This window comes from Seriola dumerili, unplaced genomic scaffold (genome assembly GCF_002260705.1).
Source record: "Seriola dumerili isolate Sdu_G_001 unplaced genomic scaffold, Sdu_1.0 BDQW01000045.1, whole genome shotgun sequence".
Taxonomy (NCBI): domain Eukaryota; kingdom Metazoa; phylum Chordata; class Actinopteri; order Carangiformes; family Carangidae; genus Seriola; species Seriola dumerili.
Window position 1 is genome coordinate 188,527 of NW_019174300.1, and position 24,257 is coordinate 212,783.

Here is a 24,257-nt window from a genome sequence, read left to right on the forward strand (position 1 = left end):
CAGAGAGAAAAAAATAATATTTCTCTAATAGGAAATGAGAAGTTGCAACCAAAAGCAGTAAACACACCTTTGTTCAAATCAGTACAGTAAAGGTTTTTGCCAAATCAATGCATGCAAATGAACATCAATATTTTTTTTTAAACACGGATTGTCACAAAAATGCCAGTTTACATGCAGGTTACATAAAACAAAAAACATTAAAAGTAACAGAACACAAATAACAAAAGTTAGTCTCACTTTAAATTAAAATTATGACTTTTAGTTTTTGACTGACATCCAAAGCTGCATACAGCAACTGTATCATTTCCTGTTAGTATAAAACAGTGATGTTGATTTGCGAAATACCAAATGCAAAAACAGTACAATTACTAAAGTATAAATACAGTTTTGGGACACACCAAGTGATGTTAATATTTCATCATTTTGAAATATAAGTAAATTATGAGTAAATTTTGACTTTTCATAATATCTCAAATTTATGACCTAGTCTCATAATTTAGATTTAAAAAGTGACAATATAACTCACCATCTCACAACTTTATACTTGGGATTTTATCTAATGATTTTGATCAAATATGGTCAAAGGGTTTTTTTTCATTAAAACTTTATTTAGACAAAAGAGACAATGAAGTGTTTTATTAGAAAACTGTTTATTATAAGACTGATTTCCACAGTCGCATAACTGTACAAAACATAAAACCATTACGTTCCAGTCCTGGAAACAATCACTCATTTTGATCTATAACTGGATTTCTGATCCAGCCCCAGTTTAAAAGCAGTTTCAATACTTCCACTATACTTTGCTATACAGTAGCTCTTCTGTGCAAAGTGGTGACTTGTATAAAAGCACAAAGAGAAGAGAATATAATCAACCATCATCATATCCCTTTTCCTTTAGCGGACATACGCCATCCGAAGAGGAGACTCTCAATTTAACTTAAGCACTGGAGTACAAGGTGAAGGATTCTGACATGAAGTTAATTAGAAAAAAAAGGCAAATCAATCTTGCCAAAGCAGGTGGATGTAACAAACTGTCAGATTTAAATGACCAGCCTTGGCTCCAGCAGGGAGTCCCACCGCTCTGTCACCTGGGGAAGGAAAGTAAATCAGGATTACACTAAGATCAAAACAAGTCAAGTGTGGATATTACAGGAAATAATACCACTAACAACACCCAAATGCCAACAACTGAAACTCTACATATGCAGCTGCTTTTTGTCAGTCCCCCCACTTTTCTCCTGTTTGGATGAGTAGTTAGAAAAGAGGGGCTCACTGGGTGAATGGATAAGACCTGGGCTCAAAGACAAAAGAGATGCTTTGAATTTAACTGTTTGTGTCATTGTAAGAGCTATAGTCTACAGCCAATTATACAGACAGGGACCCAAACTGCATTGCTCTATCAAAGGGGAAACAATGTGGCCATAAAAAACCTGGTAAGATACCACAAACCTTGGGAGACACATTAAGGCTCACCATGAAGAAGCTGAGGCAAGTTAACGCAACATTAGGCTGATTTTAAGCTAACTACTAAAGTCAGTGGTGTAATATCATGTATTAGCACCTCACAACAATGGGACGTTGCTACATTACTATAGTTTCACTGAAGGTTTTTAGCCCAGTTGGATACGTTGGCTAACTTTTCACTTTCTTTGTTTAAGTGTAATAAACATTTTATCCATGTTAAAGCTACAGAACCTAACTGCCATACACATGTGGGAATCAGGTGTTGATTTTGAATGAGTCCATGGCTAAACGTAGTCTATTTGTGACATCTACTGGTTATTAAACTGCACAGCACATAATGTAGAAGATTGTTTTGGGCTCTGATAAAGTCTGTTGGGCAGTAGTTAGCTGTCTTTTACTTGGCTTGTTTTGTGTACTCCCTACTATAAACACTGTATAACATTATCTAGTACAACACAAAGGCCAACAAAATGAAAGAATAAAATCAATAATAATAATGAATAAAATCAACACCTTTCTTGCACAGTCCTGACAAAACTCAACATTATTAGTGTGGAATTTAATGCAGGACTGTTGTACAAGGTTGTTCCTGATTGTGAAGAGTTTTCTTTTCTCTAGATACTTTCTGACTCACTCGTATTGCAAAAGTTGGATTGGATTTGCTAATAATGTTGCATTTCTACAGACGTAATTGTTTATCCTCTTTCAGACTTTTAGTTGAATAAAAAATTGACTAAAAATAAAAAGAGCGAGGTCGACTGAATATGACTAAAACTAAGACTAGATCTAAAATTAGCTGTGCTGAGTAAATGGTTTGCTAACACATCTGCTATAGCAACTTTGTTCGGTGATAATATATCAGATATTGTGTGTTTTCCTGCTGCCCCTACTGCCGCCCTACTGCCACCCCCCCCAAAAAAAAAAAAAAGTTAATGAAGTTAAAGTCACATAGAAATAAGACCATCCCTCATTTTGCTGTGGTCTTGAGGATTAACCAATTTAAAGAATTTCTGTTTTTGAGTTTATTCATAAAGTAGTAGCTTTATGCTAAGACTTACCCAAGCACCTCTGGACACGGCGTACTCCACTCTCTCTGAGCCATCAGCGTCCTGATAGACCAGGTCAAACTTCCCAGGCTCCACAGGAGCTGAGAGAGACGGAGAAAGGTAGGAACAATGACAAATGTGTCTCAACCCAATCTGTTCTGTTTCTGTTAAGTAAATTAAAATTCCATGACTTCTGCTCAGAAAGGAAACCCAAGAGCAATAAGAAAGTTTTACCCCCTGAACTATAACATATTGTAAAACTATTTGAGGCTCACGGTGTCATTACCAGCTGCAACAGCGTTGCTGGTATTGTTTTCACCTTGTGAGTCTGTGTGTGCGTATTACAGAAACTTCCATTCATAAGTCTTATGTTAATATGAGGAGAGTGTAAGAGAGGAATTTTCCCAATTTGGTATATTACAGAAGCAAATCCTAACCAACTTTAGTAATCCTATCTTATCTCAGGTTAGGAAATCCTAAACACTCAATCCAACATTGGTTATCAACTTTATGGCTGTTACCCAGCAACCAACGCCACTTTTCTTATCTCATCTTGTTGACGTATTTTTGTAAGCCATTAGATTTCTTATTGAAAAGTTAAAAAAAAAAAAAAAAAAATGAAACAAAAACCAACAACTGGCACTTAACGTCAAGACAGACCGTTAGAAGTGTTGGTAACAGCTGCAGAAAGGTCCAAAGATGTTCTTCATAGGAAAGTTACAACAATGCTAATCTAGGAGATAAAAGAGAGTGGGCTAAAATAGCCTGTATCTACTAATAAATGTTTTGTCATCAAAGTGCAACACATGGTTAAGGTCTGTTGTAAGCCTCTCATTGAAGAACTTACACCTGGTTTGTTGGCAATAAAAGAGCAGTGACATGGTAACTATTCATCTGTAATGGCTTTTTTCCTAAATCAGGTCCACACCCTAATTACCATGGTTACCAAACAGTTAAGATAGTGTCTGCAAGTTAGGAGGTTTCTGTAATACAACCCCTGGAGACACCCACTGTAGAGGAAACTACCACGATGCAGTCACTGAACTTCTCGGGTGTGTAGTTGAGATCAAAATGAAGGTGGAGTTCAAAGATGGGCGTGGTCCGTCCGTGACAGGTGACACGTCTGGCGTGATCCCACTGCAAAATTGTCTGAAGTTTTCCCAATTAAACTGATTCCACCAACCAGCTTTTTTGCTAAATGTTGTGCTTTCTGACCCTTGAAAGAAATTTTCGCCCAGAAAGTTTTGGAGGGAAATCCAATCTTTCCCATGTTGATTTATTATCTTTGAACTAGGCATTTTAAAATGTGATTAAGTTTGTGTCAGCGGTGAAATCATCCCTACCTTGAGAGACATGAAGCAGTTCCAGTTCAATCTGTTTGCTTGTGGGGTCAAAGCTCACAATCTTTCCCTCCTAAAATGGGCAGTAACATGGTTAGCTTTGTGATTCCAGTGTGAATGAACAGTTAAGACTTCATTAAGACGATATCTCCAAGGTTTTTGTGGAGAACTGCGGCAGAAATGATGACACTCACCTTATATTCTGATATCTCTGGTGTGTAGTTCTCACCTAGCTCCAGCAGCTGTGAACACACACACACACAAAGACATGACGTTAGGAAATAAACCTCACAACTACACACAAAGTTCAGTCTTTTACTTTGACAAAAGATTGATGCACTGAATTAATTAACACTACTGCTTTTCCTTTATTGATAGCAGATGTGTGCTCTGTGTCACGATGAAAGACACATCATGAACGTGGCTCATTACTGCCTGCATTTATATTAGATTAGATGAATTCATCTTAAAACAACATTAAAAAAAAGCAAATAGTAATTTTGACTCCAACAAACATTTATTTTTATTATTGATTTAAAAACAAATAACACCTGAAAGTGACGCAGCGAAACTCATGCATGAGTGTGCAAGAAGTATTTGGTTACAGAAGCTTGGTGATGCAGCTACTTACACTCACAGGGCTTGTTGGTGAACTATTGTAGCTGGTGAGCTAACTGCTAACATGTTAGCACTATATTATTTCCTTCAGTAAAGAGTTGAATTGATTCATTCATTCATCCATTCAGTGATTCAATGTACGTGTTATACCATCAACTCCTGTCTTATGATGTTTATACTCCCACAGAGGAGGTTACAGTGAATTGGCTGGGGCTACACAGCTAATAAACTAGCTAATGGATATGTTGCAAAAATGTGAGAGCTTGTAGAACAAAAATCTGAACTCGTATGTTTAAATTTTCGCTTGTATAAAATATTCTCACGGCTGATCTGAATCTGAAGGCACAGAAAAATACAAACCACCAATCAGAAATCAAAAGAACAGCTGTCCATCACAACTCTCACGTCACAATAATCCCATCCCAAGTCAGTTATAAACAGATGACAGAAGTGGGATCAGTAATGTTGGACTGGAGATAATACAAATAAAATCTCTAAAGTAACTGGTTCAAACAGGAACAAACATTTTAGTCATTTGTTGACATTAGCGGACTCCATTTCTATGCTTATAATTCATCCCGAGTCCTTCATATAAAAATGTCCACAGGCTGTTCTAGACAACCGGGAAAGTTGAGGGAAGATCTTATTTTTAAGTTACATTACAGTCCGTTCACACGTCGCCAATAAAAAAAAAAAAAAGATCAATACGCATAAGCTGCTTCACATTCTTACATATTGTCCCTTTAATGTAAGATACTTCACACTGTTGCCGTGTCTTTAAGTTAATGATAGAGCCTTTGATAGAGCCTGTGTTTGACATATGTTTAGAAATCACTGACAGATGACAGAGAGGCAGGCTGATTGCTTTAGATGGAAAATATTATCCAGAAAAAAAATCAGGCGTGCAGTGATCCTCTGCGGCTGATCAGTAACACTGATTCAATCTTGTATTGACTGATCTTGATCTTGTTTGTCAGAAGTGAAGCTTTGCCTGTTTACAATGCAGTCATTTCTACTGTGAGTTTTGGCATTAATGTAGCACATCTGACATATCCAGTGTTTGGTTCATTTTGAGGAAACCACAGGATTTTCATACATGCTTCTGTTATAAATATAATAACCAGAATGAGCCTGTCAGTCCTCTTAACTTGACATACATACAACATGTTTTTTATGCTAACATTAGTTGTGCCTTTAAAGTTATAATATGTCTAAAACCAACTAGACCTATGTTAAATATTTTGTTGAGTTGTGCCCTTACATTATCACAAATGTTTCCATCAGTTCTTAAACCTAGAGAAATATGTGATTTGAACATGGTAACTGTCCGTTTCATTTAGTCACATTTGTGCATGCGTCAGCATTGTGCTTGTTTGTTAGAAGCTCAAATGGACTTTTTAGCCAGTTTTAAGGCACAGTTTTGCAATACATTTTTAGATATTCATCATTTTCAAATAAATATATTTTAATTAGATGAAGTTTTTTTAGTCATCGGATGTCTGGACCTTAAGTTATCAGAGAAAGAAGCTGAGTAAATGTTAGACAGCTCAGCTCCCCGCTGCTGTAGACGTCCTGTGACCGCCGAACACCTGGTAATCACCTGGCCTGTTTGTTTTGGAGAGGAGACGACCTCTGTGAATAAATCAGCTTCTGAACGGTTGACACTGAAGGAATCCAAACTCCCATGATCCCATGCTGCTGGCATTTATTTATTTATTTATTTATTTTAAATATATGCTGTCCATTGATGTTTTTGGACACACACAGGTCTCTTCTTCTCTCCACCTGTGGAGCTAACTTCATATATAGCCTCGTTTAGCATCAACATTGCCTCTAACTGCCGTTTCTCAGTGGGGTATGTGTCTCATCTCTCAAAGGTGGTTACATACATATTCACCATTTAACAGTAACTTTATTGGTTTCCAGCAAACCTTTTTGTTTTTATCTCAAAATACTAAAAATGTGTATAGAAGCTACTAGGACATTGTGGACAGGTGTTTTCTATCCAGTTCATGCATGTGCACCGTGACTGTCAATGGGAAACCTATCCATACAGACAAGATATTTAAAGACAGTTATATCAGTATTTGTTGTTGCTCTGGGAGAACTGGTGTTACATTTTTTTTCATATTCTCCGTCATGGTTGAGAGCGGCTTCTCTCTGTAATTCAGTGGATCAATGAGAGGATTTTCCCATTTTTGTTCAAAACAGAACAGTGGAGCTACAAAGCTAAGCGGGCTAGCATGGAGGCACAGTGTCAAAAACAGAGCAGACACATTCCAGCTCATAAGACTGAGGTAAACTTACCTTGAAGGCAATCTTCTGCCCCACCTGTGGAGGGGCTGCTAGCAGGGGCATACAGCTGTAGTCCTGTTTGGGGGCACTTTCTGCCCCATTCTACATTCAGAGACACATGCAAGACACCACAAGATTATTGATCCTGATCCCTTTTTATACACAGTATTTCATAATGGACACAACCAATAATAAATACCAATGTTATTGTCCTGCCAATAAGGAAATAATGTGATGGAGGCAAGACTTATGTAAATACCATTCTCAGATTTCATTTAAGTAATCAACCACTTGCTAAAGCCCTCCCCTGAATAGCGCTTGTCCAATCATAGCTTAAAAAACCGACCCAGCCTGTTAAGCTTTGGATTTCTTCACAAGGTACAGAGGTATACTGACTGTCATAAGAGCAATACCTCATATACAAATAGTCTCTTTTTTTGCTTTTCCAAAACCAAAAAGTGTAACANCTGAATAGCGCTTGTCCAATCATAGCTTAAAAAACCGACCCAGCCTGTTAAGCTTTGGATTTCTTCACAAGGTACAGAAGTATACTTGAGATTGTCATAAGAGCAATACCTCATATACAAATAGTCTTTTTTTTTTGCTTTTCCAAAACCAAAAAGTGTAACGAATAGACTGAATAATTTGTCCTCTCAAACGTAAGCTGTAAACATTAGTATATTCAGCTAAGAAAATAAAAGACTGATCTTACATTTGTCCTTATTATATATAATGCCAGAACTTACTACTCTATTGAAGAAAAATACTCTTTTATTTATTTTTATTTCCATGTCTTCTACATGGATCATAAACTGGTTGCTGACATTTTCCCTGCTGCATGTAGCTTTAGCCTGTTTTAGCACAATATCATTAAACAGCCATCAAGTGCATATTTAATTCATTTAATTCGTTTTAAAATGACTCAACTTCAAACATTAAAGAGTACACTATTTGTAAAAATCTGGCACCAGTCATTATAAAAAATATATTTAACATGTGAGAACAGACAGGATGTAGCAACTGTAACTAAGTGGGGCTGTGCTTAACGAACAATCAATTAATACATCTCTCATGACTAGTAATAGTTTGATTTAATTCCTTTAAACCATCCGTCCATACATCTTTTCTTATGGGAGACACTTGAGGATACAGTTAGGGTGTTTTAATACTGACCTAATATGAAGTATTTAAGTCAAAGTTTTTGTGTCCTACAGTATTACACTACTTTCTCGTCATTAAATCACAGACATATACTTGTATATGAAGGTGCAGACACATGCAGACTGACCTGGATGACCACTGATGTGTTGGTCAGCGAATCAGTCTGGTAGCTCGGTTCCTTGGCTCCATTATAGCTGAACTCAAAGCTGTCAGCTTGCCCTCTGATGAACCCTCTACCTCCTCCCCTCCCCCTATCTCCAGGACCACCACGCCTGTTTCCTCTCTGGCTGCAGCCTCTCCAAGATGGCTGCCTACCCAGACCGCGTCCTGACTGCTGCAGCGGTTTGCGGATCACCAGCTCGATCTCTTCACTGTCTGAGTTACGAGGCTTCGCTGATTTGTCATCAGGAGGCGTTGCTGTGCTGGTCGCCTGTTTCTCTGCACAGTTGGTGGACTGCAGGACAGGAGGAGCCTGATGAGATTTTGAGTTGTCGTTTATTCTGCTTTTTGGAGACGCAGAGGTTAGAGGTTTGTTTTTCGGAGGGATTTTTACATTGGGGGCCTCATCAGAGGAGGAGTCTGTTTCTGAGGAGGATGAGGAGGGAGGGTGTGATTTAGTCTGGGTGGGTTTGGCGTGTGGAGGTGCCTTGGAAGCAGCAGAGGTGGACGAGGGCGTTTTGGGTGCTGGTTTTCGCACAGGTGGCTTTTTGGGAGCTTTATCTTCCTCACTACTGCTGCTACTGGAATCTGAAGAGGAGACACTGTGTGTTTTTGCTGGTGCCGCCGGGGGCTTCTTGGTGCTTTTAACCGGCTGGGCCACACTAGTTGGGGTTTTTTTGTTAGACACAGCTGGTTTGGGGGGAGCAGCATGGCTAGTTTCCTCTGCCTTCTTCCTCTTCTTCTTTGTGTGCTTTCCTTGTGATGTTTTATTCGTCTCTTCACCTGAAGACAGTTTGCCATCCCCCTCCAGACTCTCCTTGCTATGTTTTTTCCTCTTCTTTTCCTTCCATTGCACGCTCACTCCATTTCCTTCCGGCCCATCTTCCTCTGTGGGTCTCTGTCTCTTCCTGCAGTTTTTACTTGATGTATCTGAACAGCTGCTGCTGTGCCCATTCACCTGAGCCACGGAGTCCACTTTCACCCTGGAAAACAGCAACACATCGTGTGAACAATTTCCAAAACACACATCAGTGTTGAGTGTCGACATGTAAACATGTTTATTTCTGTTGTAAAGTTGGACATTTTAACATGAGAGTCTATGGGGATTGACTCATCTCAAGTGACCATTCAAGGAAAAATCAAGCTTAGCTTGATGTAAATGTAAAATACATCACTAATTTAAAAAAAATCTGATTTATTATCTAGATCATGAATGTAAATACAAAATTATAAGCAGGAAAAATTATTCTGTAAATGAAAACATTAATTTTAAAACAAGAAAACTGAAACTTGCAACCAGAGCTGCTGTCATATCATCATCTATGTTCTAAATATTGTATAAAACAGCTGATTTGTATTCTCTGATCTTTTCAGTGTCTTTATCTTCTTTGCTCTCTGTCTTCAGGTTTTGGTCTCAGTTCTCTATCTCGCTGCTTGACCCTGTTTTGATGTGGTGGTGGGCTTAGTGCCTTTTGGCCACCTAGAAAATGATTGACAGCTCGTGTCCATGCAACATGTACAACATTTCTCACCATCATGAGGAAACTCTTGAGATTGTTGTGTGTAAACATACAGCCTGCTTAAGCTCCCATTAAGTACAGTGCCTATAGCAGACTGTGTTATATGTTGATTCATTTGACTAAACACAACTTTAGGATTTCCTGCAGCCTGTTAAAGTAGAGCCATGCTGCCTCGCCTGATATAAGGAGCACTTACACAAAGGTCAGAAAAAACATTAAATATATAAATACAAAATGTAAAATTAATAAAGATATTATCATTAAAGGAAAACTAGCAGGTTGTAAATCACACAGCTTAAGTCACATGTTTAAGGAATGAGCTCAGCAGGTGACACTGACTGATCACCTAAGTTTCTAAAAGCAGGTGGGGATGAGAGAGGAAAATCAGGATGAAGTTAGTTTGATAATCACCAGCCAGACAACAACCCTCCCGGAAAACTATGCTGTGAGGTGATGTCGCTTTAGTGTCCACTCTGTTTTACAGGATCATGTGACACACTGGCCAAGTAACACTTTACCCATACACAATCACTACAAGGCGAATAAATGTAACGCAATGAATAGATTTTTCTAAGCATAAAAAACACACTAATCTTCAAGCTTATAATTCTGCAGTTCCTTGATATTGTCCTTTGATATCATAAATATTAATTTAAAGTTGGATATTGAAAAGCTATAAGTAGCTATGTATTAACAGACGGCTACAGCCACCACTTCTGCTGACCAGTCTTAAGGGGGAAACTTTAGTTAGGTACTAATATGCACCAATCAAGGACAATATACAGTGTTTGCTTTTTTCTTTTATTGACAACTTTTTATTTTTTTGGTTTTATTGATTTTTACTGATCGCCTTATATGACCTGTATGTTTAATTTTGCTGCCTTGTGTTTAGAAAAGTGCTCAATTAATAAAGATTATTAATACTGTAAACTAAAATAACAAAGGTCTTAGGGCCCCATACATCTGCAGGTGAGTTAGAGTCACCACAGACACCCCATGCACTCAAAGTGTAGCCCAGAAAAGGTCAAAGCACGCGCACCTGACGCTGTCGTTGTCCCGCACCACGAAGATGCTCTCAGTGTGCGGCAGGTAGCAATCTTCTATGAAGAGGTTTAGGATGCTCCTCGAGCTGAACTCAAACTTCTCTCTGACGACGCTCTCCAGATCTGCCACCACGCGACATTTGTTCAGGTCCACGAGCAGCCAGCACATGCGACAGTCAACGACAGCCGGCGGCGGATAGTCAAAGTGTAGGCGCACACGGATACAATTATTACTATTAGCAGCCATGACAGCGGGAGCATCAAACCTCACGCCAAACACGCTACCGGTGTTCCGCCAGCAAAACCAAGGACAATACTTCCGGTCGGGGTTTTCAGAATAAGAGCGTTAAAATACACGATAAAAGAAAAATACTCTTTCAATTCTGCTCTTCAACCAATTTAACACTCACATCAAGACTTATAGCACCACACTAACATACGTAGATATTTCAAGCAGGCCTTCAAAAAATAAAGTATTAACATTAGAATGAAGTACTGTATGTAAAGTCTTTCAGTGCTGCCTGACACAAAATATTAATTTACAGCAATGCCACATATTTAGATCCCAGTATTGATAAAGAAATCATGATGGACCGTTTAAATTTTAGTAAAATTATTTGATGCAGCCAAAATAATTGTGCATTTGGGCAGCCAGCATTCTCAATTCACAACTCGATGGCATGCCCTGAGGGACGACCTCAAGAGGTGCAGATCTATCAGAAGTTTAGAGCCTAATCAAAGTGCTGCTCTTTCATTATATTTGGCTGCTATACTGTCTTATATTTGCAGTACAAGAAGATTTTAAAATGTGAAAAGGATTTTTTTTTAATTTTTTTTTATTTTATTACATTACAATTTTGATCTCAATCATTGATGGCCATGATGATTTTACACATATGTATAAAATAAAATAAATCTCTATTTTGAAAGTTTTGTAAGTTTGTTTTAAAAGGTTTGACTTTTCGCCTTTTATGTTGAAGGATAAATGCCTTACCGGAAGTTTTCACTTCACGTGGCCAGTGTCCTCTTTAAAGTCAACCCATTCACAACACTGCCCTCTGTTGTGGTGGAGGTAGGTCTTCCCATTCATTCATCACAAAATAAGAAATTTTTGTACAATCGTGCTCCCCCCGCCCTCTCAGGCTGAAGCAAGGACAACCAGGGAACCCCCAAACCTGTATTAAACTATTAACTATTATTATTTATTATCATTTAAACTAGTTTAAATTCACAGTTTCTTCGTGTATTTATTTGTTATGCTTAAATTAACTTTTTGTTTTATATATTTTTGCATTATATATTTCGATTTTCTTTCCCTTTAATTAGGTTGATGGCACAATAACAATTTGCAAAGTTAACTTTAAAACTGTGGGATAGAAGAAAAAAAAACGACGTCGGTCAGCTGACTCCAGATGTGGTCATGTGATTACTCATAGCAATAAAGCAGTGCGGTACAGCACAGCGCCAGCCACAACTCTGCGCTTCAACAATGGGCCCGGCAGAAACAACCAGTCTGTTTCTTTTACTCGGTATCATCGTCAGTAAAGGTAAGACGTACAGCCTGAGTAAACTCGTGCTTAAATGTAACGATTTCTAGCCAGACAGAGTCACACGCAACAAGTAAACACATGTTATTTCACGCCTTGACTCAGCTGACTGCAAAATGAAACTAACGTTTTGTTTATGCTGTTAATTTACAATTGAATCTCACGCCTGCTGTGAGTTAGAGACGGCCGGTGTTGGGTCAGGGATGGGATAAGAGTAGGTTCAGGTTAAGATAAGGGGAAACACAACATCGGTGTAGTGAGTTTGCTGACACTGGGTTTGGAGAAACGCTGAGTTTTCCGTTCTAGATAGTTATCTTGAACCCTGAGTTTCTCTTTGCCTCCTGTCTGACAAATGGTTTATTTCCTCTTTCATGCAGTCGACATCAAAGTGCTTATTGCAGAAGTTTATGTCGAGAGAAGAAGATCGAAAAAAATGTTTATCTCTACTAACGTTAGAATTATTACACATCGTGGCTTCATCCTCAGCGCAGAATAAAATCTACTGTCAGGCATTTTTGACACTGAACCTGTGGACATTACTACTGTCAGGTTGTCAGTCACTGCTCCTGCTCTGAAATGTTTACTCTACATTACTGTAGTAATTACTGTAAATAATAATGAACAATAAGTCTACGTGAAGATGCACTTCGGACTGCTATTTTCTCGCTCCACTACTCCACTGCTTTAGATAGCAAAATGAATCTGGCCCACATTTGGCCAAAATGCTTGTTTTCTTCTGGACCAGGATACGGCCGTTTCCACTGCCCATATCTGGCTCACAGACAGCATGACTGTCAGATGCTACTTCCACATCTGGACCAATTCTGACGCACAGACTCTTCCGGATGTCAGTGATTAACAGGCTGAACCCAATTGTGGAAGTACATGAGTCTGGTCGAAGAACCAGGCATATGTTGGTTTCATTCATTCAAGTTTCATTTTGCTGTCTGAGAATGTGAATCGTAGAATCAAAGCTCCATTGAAGATGACTTCTTTTCTTTCAACATACGTGCACTTAACTCAGAGTGAACATTTTCAGGGTTGATTGAACTAACTGGACCTGAAAACTTCCCCTCTCAGGTTTAGTTAACTCAGAGTTCAGGATCAGGTTTAGAATCTGTTAACCCCCTTTTTCTGGAATAGGCCCATATATTGGTTTGCTATTTAGCAGACTTATTATGTAAGTGACACTGTAACTGAATACCAAGCTATAACAGAACATTGAACCCTATGCAGGGCTCTCCAGTCCCCTGGCCGGCAAAGAAGCCTGGGACTATGTGGAGGTGAGAGACGGGGCCCACATGTTCTGGTGGCTTTATTATGCTGACAGCCAGTCTTCTGGATACATGGACCTGCCTCTGGTCATGTGGCTGCAGGTAAGACACGATTAGGTCCACTGACTTCTACTGACAACTTCAACATCAAAGGACCACACCATGTCTCTGCACGTGTTCACTCTTGTACAACGAATCACAGATGCTGGGGATGATTTTCCAAAGCATGTTATTTGATGTCTGTTTCTCAATGTGTTTCTCCACAACTCCCAGTAGAGATTGTGGTGTTGGGCAATACTTTGTAGTGAACGCCATATCTGCTTGTATTATCAGTTTACTCAGAATGGGGATCAATACACGGTCATTGGAAAAATTGGTGATTGGAAATGACCACAGCTTACAAATTTATAATGAAGCCAGTGTTGCACACTTAGAACATAGTTTGACAGACTTGGGTATTTACCAGGCATCTAACAAAAGATGCAAATAACTTGCTTTATTTGAAATGTTTTTCTTTTCTGGTGCCCATTAAAGGGTCTCTCATCAGGTTCTGCTGCCTCAGTTTTGACCATTCTTCTTCTTTTAATTTGTTCAAATTGCAGCTGCAAGTCCAACTTTATAGAAATGCAACATCAAAATGCCAAAATACTGAGGCAGGTTTTAAGTCTCCGCAAGTTGATTTTCATATCATTACGAATATGAAAGAAATGTCGAAACAAGAAGATGCATTTAAAAGTCAAAAAACACTTGTTTGCCTTTTGAAAATGGTCACCAGTAATGCACATTCAGAAACATTTTCTGTTTCAATAAGTTGAGTTATAACGCACAGGAGTCTGAGTCACATCCACCAGTTAACTTAAAAACAAGCCTTCGGTGATGAGGCTGAATGAGTAACAGCCTTGTTGCTTCTTTTTTTAACTGCAGAACGAGGAACTAACTAACTACGTGGTTAGTAGCCAGCCCTCCAAAATTTTTAAAATGTAACCGGCAAATCCATTACAATTATGTAAAAGCTTGACCGCTCCTGGACACGTTGCATATTAAGTTGAAGTAAAGTCAATCCCTGCATCAAAATGGCCATTTAAGATAACGGTTTCTTCAAATGTCAATGTACTTTTTATTTTTTTAATCTTTAAAAAAAAATTAACCAGTAATTGTGCCATGTGTAACACTCAGAACTTCATTAACTCATCACACTAAATGACAAATAATTAAGCAATATCACACAAGAAGGAGTGATGTGAACATGTAGCCAAACCCCATAACACTCAATATAACGTTTGCTGTATTAAACAGCACCTCTGCTCTTAGTGTTTGAACATGATGAGGATGTGTCCATGTGTCTTCAGGGTGGACCAGGAGGATCAGGAAGTGGCTTTGGGAACTTTGAGGAGATTGGTCCTTTGAACAGGGACCTGAAGCCCAGGAAGACCAGCTGGGTAAGATGATGACGTTCAAGGTTTTAATGTAATTGGCCATTTTTGTTCAACCAGCTGTTCAGGGATCAGTTTCTGGAGCACTGATGAACTCAAAATATAACAATAAGTAATGTGCAATTTGTCTAAACTGCCCTGGAGTATGGAGGACAATCCATTCAGAGGTGTTCATTAAAGGCTTTTAATACGTCATTAAAATCCTTTAAAACGCCACCGATTATTCCCTTTTTGTAAGTTGAATGTTTTGTATTGTAACTGTCACTCCACGCAATGGGAATGTTGAAATGCAGGTTAACATGCTGATGTTGTGTGTGTTGGCTGTTTCAGGTTCAGGCAGCCAGTGTGTTATTTGTAGACAACCCTGTGGGCACCGGCTTCAGCTACACCGACAGGCCTGACGTGTATGCGACCGACGTGGCCACGGTGGCCTCAGACATGCTGGTGCTGCTCAAACAGTTCTTCACAGCGAGGGCTGAGTTCCAGGTATTTTACTCATTTACATTTACTCACGTACTCGGGTATGACGGCCGGACGCTCACCGCAGTCCAGTCTGCTTCTCCGTAGCATGAAGTTAGTATTCTGTTCCACAGGGTTCCCACCGAGCATGTTGGCTGTGGTGGCCTGAGATCCACAGGCGTCTTAATAGTGCAAACTACTTTTCAGTGGCATTATCTGCTTTAACAAGCTTAGTATAGAATAAATTATTGAGCTTGTCCAAAGTCAATTAATTGTACTAATTAACTAAATAATAATTTTCAAAGTAGCCATTTCTGTTGAGACTTGTGTGGAGTCTTTATCACCTGTCAGACAGTTGGGACAATAATTTCATCACTATTCACAGTATTACTTCTGGTATATTCAGATGGAAAATTGTAAATTAAACAAAATTTGATTAAATAAACAAGTGTACCCATAATTCCCTCCAAAGTTGTTGGATATTTTTTTGCTGAATCACATCTTTGAATTATAGGGCTGTGTGCCTGTCCTGTCTCCTGTTTTTCCATATTGGGATGACCTGTACATTGTCTTTGTACGAGCGTGTTCTCAGTGTTGACCCAGCTCTTCTTAAAGCGGTAGCAGGCGATGAATGAATTGTAAAAATTTATCAGCTGACGGCTTGAAAACGTGTGAAAAATGTGACAATGTGAAACAGTCGCTCGTAGTGGTGAACCTACAGAGAATCTTCCTTCAAGGAACTTTTATAGTGAGTTTCAGCTCATTGTTTAGCTGTGCGGCCCGCATGTTTAATATATTCTATATACTGGTGTTTTTGTGACTGGTGTGTTTATTCCCACCAGTCTCATAGCGTTGTTTTCAGCCACAGCAGCTGAAACATGACCTGCTGAGTACAGCAGACAGACGCAGTCAGAGAGCAGCTGGTGAACATAGTGGAGCATTTATCAGCCCAAGAGCCAGATTTCCCTCAGGAGCCGGTGGAGACCAAACGCAGAGTTAAAACTGAGGGAACACTGGACCTATTTGTTGTTTGTGGCCAGAAATACAGCTTCAAACAATTAATAATGTTGCACAATAACTGTCAAATGTTTGCTAACAAGCTAACATATCAACTTGTGCTGATGTGTCACTGTTTCTGCTACCACATGCGTATATACTGTACTGTAGATACCACTGATAGATTTGAACTGATGGTTGCTTTATTCTCTGCAGAACGTCCCCTTCTACATCTTCTCTGAGTCGTACGGGGGCAAGATGGCGGCTGCGATCTCCATGGAGCTTGTCAAAGTGAGTTCACTGCTCCGTGAGTCTGACAGCAGAGTGTTAACTTCTTTACAACGTCCCCTTCAGGTTCACGTGAGCTCACTGGTAACGGAAATTCCCCACGTTCAAACAGCTGTCATGTGATGGATGAGTGGGCAGGAAAACAACCAGACATTAAAATAGTTTTTCTAGAGAGGTAGTAAACTTCAGTGTTTATTGTAGGCCAGGTTACAAACAGAATAATACAACAAAGCAAATATAATCTTTCTCGAAACAAATAATAAAATTTTTTGTCAGTTTTATGTGAATGTTTTAAGTGGAAGTTCAAAAGTAAAGTACCATAACTCCTTTTTATTTGAACTTTATCTTTCCTGCTTTTATGTTTTGCTAACAGCTCCTTCAAACCTACAACTGATCCAGGAGCTTTTATACTTCTGTTACAGTGACACAGCTGCTACATTATGGTTTACAGAGGTGTATACATGTTTCAGCTGTCTGAAAATAAGATGGATTACATGTATTTCCTTGACTATAACTATGGATATTAAGCTTCAGCAGCCCACCATCTATCACCTCAGTAACTCATCAGTCTGATGGAGTAACTGCTTTGGAGCTCTGGTTGTAACCTGGTTTGGATTTTCATATTTCCTAGAGAAAGATTATGAAAAGACTTTGGAGAATATGAACTCTCACTTCAACACAAGAAAATCTAATCAGCAGACTCTGCTTGAATATTCACCTGTTTGATTTAGATGACAGTTTCTAATTGAGATGAAAATATTCATGTGGTGTTTTTTTTTTTTTTTTTTTAAATCTGTGTCTGTGGTTCGTCCAGGCCATAGACCAAGGCGCAGTGAAATGCAGATTTGCTGGTGTGGCACTCGGAGACTCATGGATTTCCCCACTGGGTCAGTATCATTCAGACTTTACACCTATAGGAACGTGTGTTTTACAACACAGACGTTTTAAAAGAAGAGAGTGTCAAATTCAATGTAGCTAGACGTATTAAGCATCGGCACAAGTTAAATTTACTGTAGGTCTCCACTGTCTTCAAACCGGTTCAGACCTGTCTTATTTAACAAGTCTAACCTTTTAACTTAACTCAGTGGACATGTTATCAGAGGAGAGAGAGGCGCTCACAGTATCTGGTGTTTATTATTTTTAGGTTGAAGGATATGATCTCATGTATAATTTTAAAAACAATCAGGTTAGATTGACTACACTGAAAATACTTGACCCAAAGTACAACCTCAACACAACAAAAGTGACCGCTACAACAAAAAAATCAGTTTACCTGATCACTGCAACAAAGTTGATCACACCTGTAGTTTCCAATTAAGGCTATTTTGCACGAGCAAGGTTATAAATGAACCTGTGAAGACCGTGGCAGCTGGGAGCAGGTGCAGGAGCCTCAGCAGGCCAATGAACATAAGTCAGAACTGTTGCAGCAGCAGTGAGGCGGGTTTAGGAATTTCTTCCAATAACAGAAGAAGCAGTGGCCGTTCTTGGAAGATGATGTCATCCATCGTTTGCTCTTTACTCTTCTTGAAAAAGAGTAAATGCTTATGACCTGGCACAAGGATTACGCGGTCGTCAAAAACATAAAGACAGACTTGTAGAATAAAATAAAATGAAGGGTTCGAAGGTGTGCTGCTTAACTTTGACCCTTCATTATAGTTTAATTAGTCAAACATGTGGTTAAAAACAAATAAAACTGTATTACATGGACAGGATTCTTAATGATGTAACAGTCTAGTGATATTGACCATAGGTGTACTCAGTGTTTTTCTCTACATCAGCCAGTGATAGACCGATATTACACTGATCTGACCCTCTTTTTAAAAGAGACGGCAGGGTGTAAATGATCAAACTGTGCTTCATCCGCAGACTCCGTCATGACGTGGGGACCGTACCTCTACACCACTGTGAGTAATAATTTTCTGTTTAGAAATGTCTGCTAAAAATCCGACTCTTTGGGTCTAAGTTTTGAACTGACGGTGGTCTCTCTGCTGTGCAGTCGCTGCTGGATGATTTTGGCCTGGCGGACGTCAACAGAGCAGCGGGGGAGGTGAAGAAAGCCGTGGAGCAGCAGCAGTTTCAGAAAGCCACTGAACTGTGGTCTATAACTGAGAGTGTGGTGGAGCAGGTTGGTACACAGACCACTCACAGCATACTTACCGACTTATCACTTTTCAGAACATTTCAGCAACCTTTTCTTTTTTTGGTGGTGGTGGTGGGGGGGTTAAAAACAGAGTTTAAACAGAGTGAGAAATTTCGCAACCCTTCAGCTACTTTCCCAGATTTTCCCCCAAAAGCATGAGGTCATGCTTTCAGTGCAGAGCAGCAGCTTGGAAGTGACTGCTGGTTAACATGTCTTAATCTGAATGGGCTGCTTTAAGTCACTGTTTCATACTTCAATTGTACTTATGTCCAGCCGTGACAGAAGTGAGGGAAACACAGGATAGATGTAAATAATAAGTCCATGGGGTGCGGTCATCAGTTAGGTCAGTGAAAAGATGTTGGCTGCGTGAACACAAAACTACAAATGCTCTGGGGAGCAGAGAGAGCGAGTCCTGGCATAAAAAGGCAGAATAGTCTCCTTCTCTAACATCTCTCCTCCTCCACCTCGATGGAAAACGTCATGAGGTGAAGGAGGAGGAAAAGACGACTGCGGTGCTGAGAGAATCTGACTTTAAGCTCTTTTTTAATACTAACTTAATTTATAACACCTGGAGGATAAATCAAAACAAACAGGATTGACATGTTGAAATAAGATGACATGAAAGAAATATACAAACAGACAAAGTTGAGCCACTTGTTCCAGTTGTTCCCTCGGTGAGGAAGATTCCTAAGTAAAAAAAAAAAGACACAGTGAACACAGGGTACTGACTTTTCGAGCTGCTTTCACTACTTTTCCAAACCATAAGGTATTAAAGACATCACATGCAGTGATGCAGTGGGGGGGGGGGGCTTCAAAGAGCACCACTGAAGACCAACAAACATCTGTCACAATCCACATCTGCATTAATTATTCACATCCAACATCAGCACTTTGTTTATAAACTAGAAAATCCACTTCATCTCCACACACGAATCCAAAACTTGAGTAACGGCGATCAGTGCAGCGACGTAGTGATCAGCAACCACTGTGTCCACAGTATACTGAAGTCACCGCATTCAACCTGTGTCTGAGCAAGAGCCTAATGCACAGTGGAGCATTTTATGTGCAGCTGACTGTCAGTTCCTCCTGCACGGCTACTCAAAAACTGCATCCAAAGGTGGTAAAGTGATCTATAGAATGAGTGAAGCGTCTAAAGACGAACACATGACTGCAGTGCCGATTTTCATCTCCATTTGTGACTGTTGTGCGCCTCAGATGCGTCCACTGCTCCTACAAGGTGCAACATTTTAATGAGCGAGCTTTAGAGGAGCTGGTAGGAGGATTTTTGTTGCTGTTTCCTCCAGTTTCCAGTCTCTATATTAAGCTGAGCATCACATTTACCAGACTGACATGGCGGTTCGGCGGTATCAGTCCTCTCTTCTTAATGTTTGGCATGAAGCTGAAAAAATGTTAATTCCCAAAATGTCAAACTATATTAATTACACATGTGTAATTGTGTGTAGTAAAACACAAAAATGAACAGAAGAGCGTACAAATAACTTCTTACCAGGAAAGTTCAAATACATAAAACATACTGATGTTGATAGATTGCTCACTCGCCTTTGGTTGCTATTCAGTAATATCAAATATTGCAATATTTCCCACCATGTGCAACATATTTCATATCCAAAAACTTTTTCTTTTTTTTTTTTTTTTTTTTTCTTTTTTTTTTTTGCATTTCACTGCTTTGCCTACAGGACATTGTACCTTGGCATGTAACAAATAAAATCTTGAACTGCTGTTTAGTGGCAGCATCACTTATACCTGAATTATGTATTTATCAAAAAAAAAAAAAAAACCCACAACAAACTTAAACACAAAATAAAACCAATATAATTATAACTCTAACCCCCATGCGATAATATCCTTTATCGCAATATTTGGGCCGGACTGTATCGAGATATTACATTTTGGATATCGCCCAAGCCTGTTGCTCAGAAATCAATTCAAATTTTCCCCATGTGGCACTTTTTAAAGTGTGACGTCTGTGCTGCTCTACCGTCACAAACCAGTTTGTGTGCAGGGATCATGAGGTTTGATGTCGACTTGTTTTTGTTTTTCTTGTCAGAACACCAATGGAGTCAACTTCTACAACATCCTCACCCAGGAACCAGATGAGAAAGTCCGCGCTTCAGCAGGAGAGGACTTCATTGGTAAGACGTTGTGTCGCACGATCCAGTCGGCATGTTCTAAAACGTATCGGCGGCTAACTGGGTTTGTTGCCGTGGAAGGAGTGTGTTTATTACAGGGTAACAGGGTTTGTGTATTATTTAAAGTTTAAATGCATTTTTTTTTTCCCCCCTCTGCTCACCAGCTCTGCAGACACGTCGCCATATTCGTCCCCTCCACAGCCAATCACTGAGCGAGCTCATGAATGGACCGATCAGGAAGAAACTGGGCATCATTCCCCAGAACGTCACCTGGGGAGGTAAAGTTTGTCTCTGTCCCTTCAGCTTCAGCTTCCTTGAATGAGAATTTCCTGTCACTGTAGAAATGTTTCCGTCTTTGTTTTGCCGCTCCTTCCTCTCCTGTCCAGGCCAGGCAGAGGAAGTGTTCAGCAAAATGGCAGGAGACTTCATGAGGCCAGTGGTGGACATAGTGGACCAGCTGCTGAGCGCTGGAGTCAACGTCACTGTCTACAATGGACAGCTGGACCTCATAGTGGACACCATGGGTAACCTTCTGTTCAGCTCTAGCAGGAATCAGTGTTGTCGTAGTGTAAACCATCCAGACATTGCATTCCAGCTGTGCCACATGAGTCGGTGCTTCTCGTCACAGGTCAGGAACAGTGGTTGAGGCAGCTGAAGTGGGAGGGGCTAACTGGATTTAACAGGCTGAGGTGGACCGCCCTGGATGACCCCGTCTCCCCGGGCGTTACCGGAGCTTTCTTCAAAACCTATAAGAACTTTGCCTTTTATTGGATCCTCAGAGCTGGTCACATGGTGAGAAAGACGCTGGTTTGTGAAATATCTGCAGTGTGGAGTACAGATACCAGACCTCTAGTATTTTAGACTAATTAAGTAAACACTTCACAATGAGCCGCTTTTGTTTGTTTTCTAAATTAATTTGAATTGAAAATCAATTGAAATGAAAGCTCGTAGTTATATGGTTAAGCAATTATGAACTAAAACCAATGTCTTTATATATAGCGCCACCTGGCGGACAAGGATCTTACTCAGGCATTAGACAATTCAAGATAGCAAGCATTATGTGAAATGACAAATGTTTATGGGTAAAATTATGCAATAAATCAATGTGGAGTGAACTAGAGAGTATTATGTATATTATTATTTATAAGTATTATTTAGTAATTGATCAGCAGACTGAGGACTTTTAAGTAGAAAAGCCCACGGTGTCATGAGTCTGAAAAATTAGATTTCAAAAGTATAATTTCAACATAAAAAGGTCATCTTGTTTTGTCTGTTGTGACAGATTCCCTCAGACCAGGGACCTATGGCCTTACAGATGATGAAGATGATCACCCAGCAGGCCTGATCCACCCGCTCTGACGCCAGCTGGAATGGCTCTGACAATCACAATGATCACATGACCTTTTTTTTGTTTGTTTTTTTTTTGTTTTTTTATAACTTTTCTTCTGCTAAACCAAATCAAAAATCTCAGTCCTCCTTGATTACAACAACGATGACCTGTGTAAACTTCAGCCATAACACCAATAAAGACTGTTTCTTTTTCTTTTTTTTTTAAGTCGCTGTGTTCTTCTCTGGTACGGTACTCAACTTTTCAAAGATGCTCTTTTTTTTTTTTTATTCTGAAAAATGTATGAGAACCTTGAAAACTGCATATCCTGCATGTACAGTACAATCACAATAGGAAAAAACTGCAAAAGTATCTTCTTAAACCACTCGCCTGTATGTTGTCACTGCTTTTTTTAAAGTCACAAATGATGCTTTTTAATAGCTTGGACAAAAGAAAGATTGTTTAAAATCAAACTGACCTTAGTGTTAACACCATTTCCCATGATCCACCTGGTGTGGTCGACTGTCATCAGAAGATGACCTGGAATGTGTTCACTGGATGTAGGCGTGAGAATTCTGTATCTGAGCACAGAGAGACTGACGTGAAATAAACTGATGATCACTTGTTGCATTGTGTTTTATTATGATGATGATGATGATGATGATGATGATGCAGCAGCAGGGTGTCTGTGGTCGCCATCATTCATGTTGACCGGTTGGAACATTTCAGACAGCAAAACAGCATCAGTGATTTCATGGATAACATTAAACCTGAGTGTAAGAATCTGGGAGTACTATAACACAACACTAAACTATGGTCTTTGTATTATATTATTTATTTTATTATTTATTTATTATTATCTTTATACTTATTTGAGTCATGAATCATGTTATAATGTTGATGAATTGTATTCTATGTGTCTATATGACACTGAACTATGGCTTATGTTTGAAGCTAATCAAGTAATAATTTCAAGATAGCTCACATCACCCTGTTTGTGATGAGGTCTGTGTCTATAACGGTGTCTGTTCTGCTTTGTGATGGTGGTTTGACATGGTGCCATGACGAAAGAGCCTTGCACGATCAAAATTGGCTGGGAGCCATACTCAGCGCAGTGTTGCAGATCTTTTTTTTTCTTACCTTTGACTTTAGAAATGTTGCTAAACATGACGCATGTTAATTTTAGAGCACACAGAACCAGTTACACAAAGCCCTTTTCCTCCTCCCAACCTGTGATTGCTTTTTTTTTTTACTGTTAATCCACATGCAAAAAATTGTTCACACCTCTCCAGACTGTTCAAACACTGCTGCCCGTTCTTTAACGTAAAACCAAGAAATTGATCTACTTGCTCCTATTAAGCCTCCTACCTTGGCCTGCCTGTATGACTTGGAATCTGACTTCATCAGCAGCCCTTGTGACATTACAGAGCTACTCCGTCTTTATGAGCCGCTCACGTACCCAACATCCCGGAAACATGCTAGAAGGAACGGCTAGGAGATACTTCTGGATACTCGACGCTTATATCTGCAATTTGAGGGTCCACGATGGATGATTCGATATTCATTTTACCGCTCTACATTTTTAATCTCTCTGCTATTATAGGGTCTGTCAAGTATGTGATGTATCAAGGCAGAGATTGCATTATTCATCGAAGTTACTCAATTGGATTACTAGGTTGACATAAAAGTCTTGTAATCTTTTAGTTGAATAAAGGATGTACAAATAGTTATGAAGGATAGGATTCATGAACATTAACAAAGTACGTGAAAGTGTTGTCGGACGTCATCGTGATCTGTCAGATTTGCAATACATATGTGGGTAAAGGATAACCAGTTTCAGTGAAAAGAAGCACATTTTCGTGGATCATCAAAGAAGCTGCAAATAATGCATAAGTCAAATGACGCAAATCCTAAAACAATGGTTTGAATAAGAAGGACCACGAAAAATTCGTTGATATAATGAAACATATATTATATAGTATAACTGTTGGGAATTA

At 39.3% G+C, this 24,257-nt stretch overlaps 2 protein-coding genes across 2 annotated transcripts; one reads left to right on the forward strand and one right to left on the reverse strand.

Annotated features, from left to right (window-relative positions):
- Positions 1-665: 665 nt before the first annotated feature.
- Positions 666-10,906, reverse strand: coil (coilin). Its single transcript, XM_022739785.1, has 7 exons — positions 10,643-10,906; positions 8,052-9,066; positions 6,776-6,865; positions 4,045-4,092; positions 3,854-3,923; positions 2,523-2,611; positions 666-1,088 (listed from the first exon to the last, which is right to left on the reverse strand). The coding sequence occupies exons 1-7, from the start codon at positions 10,891-10,893 to the stop codon at positions 1,041-1,043; spliced, it is 1,611 nt and encodes a 536-aa protein (XP_022595506.1). The 5' UTR covers positions 10,894-10,906; the 3' UTR covers positions 666-1,040.
- A 1,174-nt stretch (positions 10,907-12,080) lies between these two features.
- scpep1 (serine carboxypeptidase 1) lies at positions 12,081-22,887 on the forward strand. Its single transcript, XM_022739782.1, has 13 exons — positions 12,081-12,193; positions 13,430-13,569; positions 14,817-14,906; positions 15,231-15,386; positions 16,572-16,646; positions 17,458-17,530; positions 18,510-18,547; positions 18,640-18,768; positions 20,852-20,936; positions 21,098-21,211; positions 21,320-21,457; positions 21,562-21,725; positions 22,216-22,887. The coding sequence occupies exons 1-13, from the start codon at positions 12,136-12,138 to the stop codon at positions 22,276-22,278; spliced, it is 1,323 nt and encodes a 440-aa protein (XP_022595503.1). The 5' UTR covers positions 12,081-12,135; the 3' UTR covers positions 22,279-22,887.
- The last annotated feature ends 1,370 nt before the right edge of the window (positions 22,888-24,257 follow it).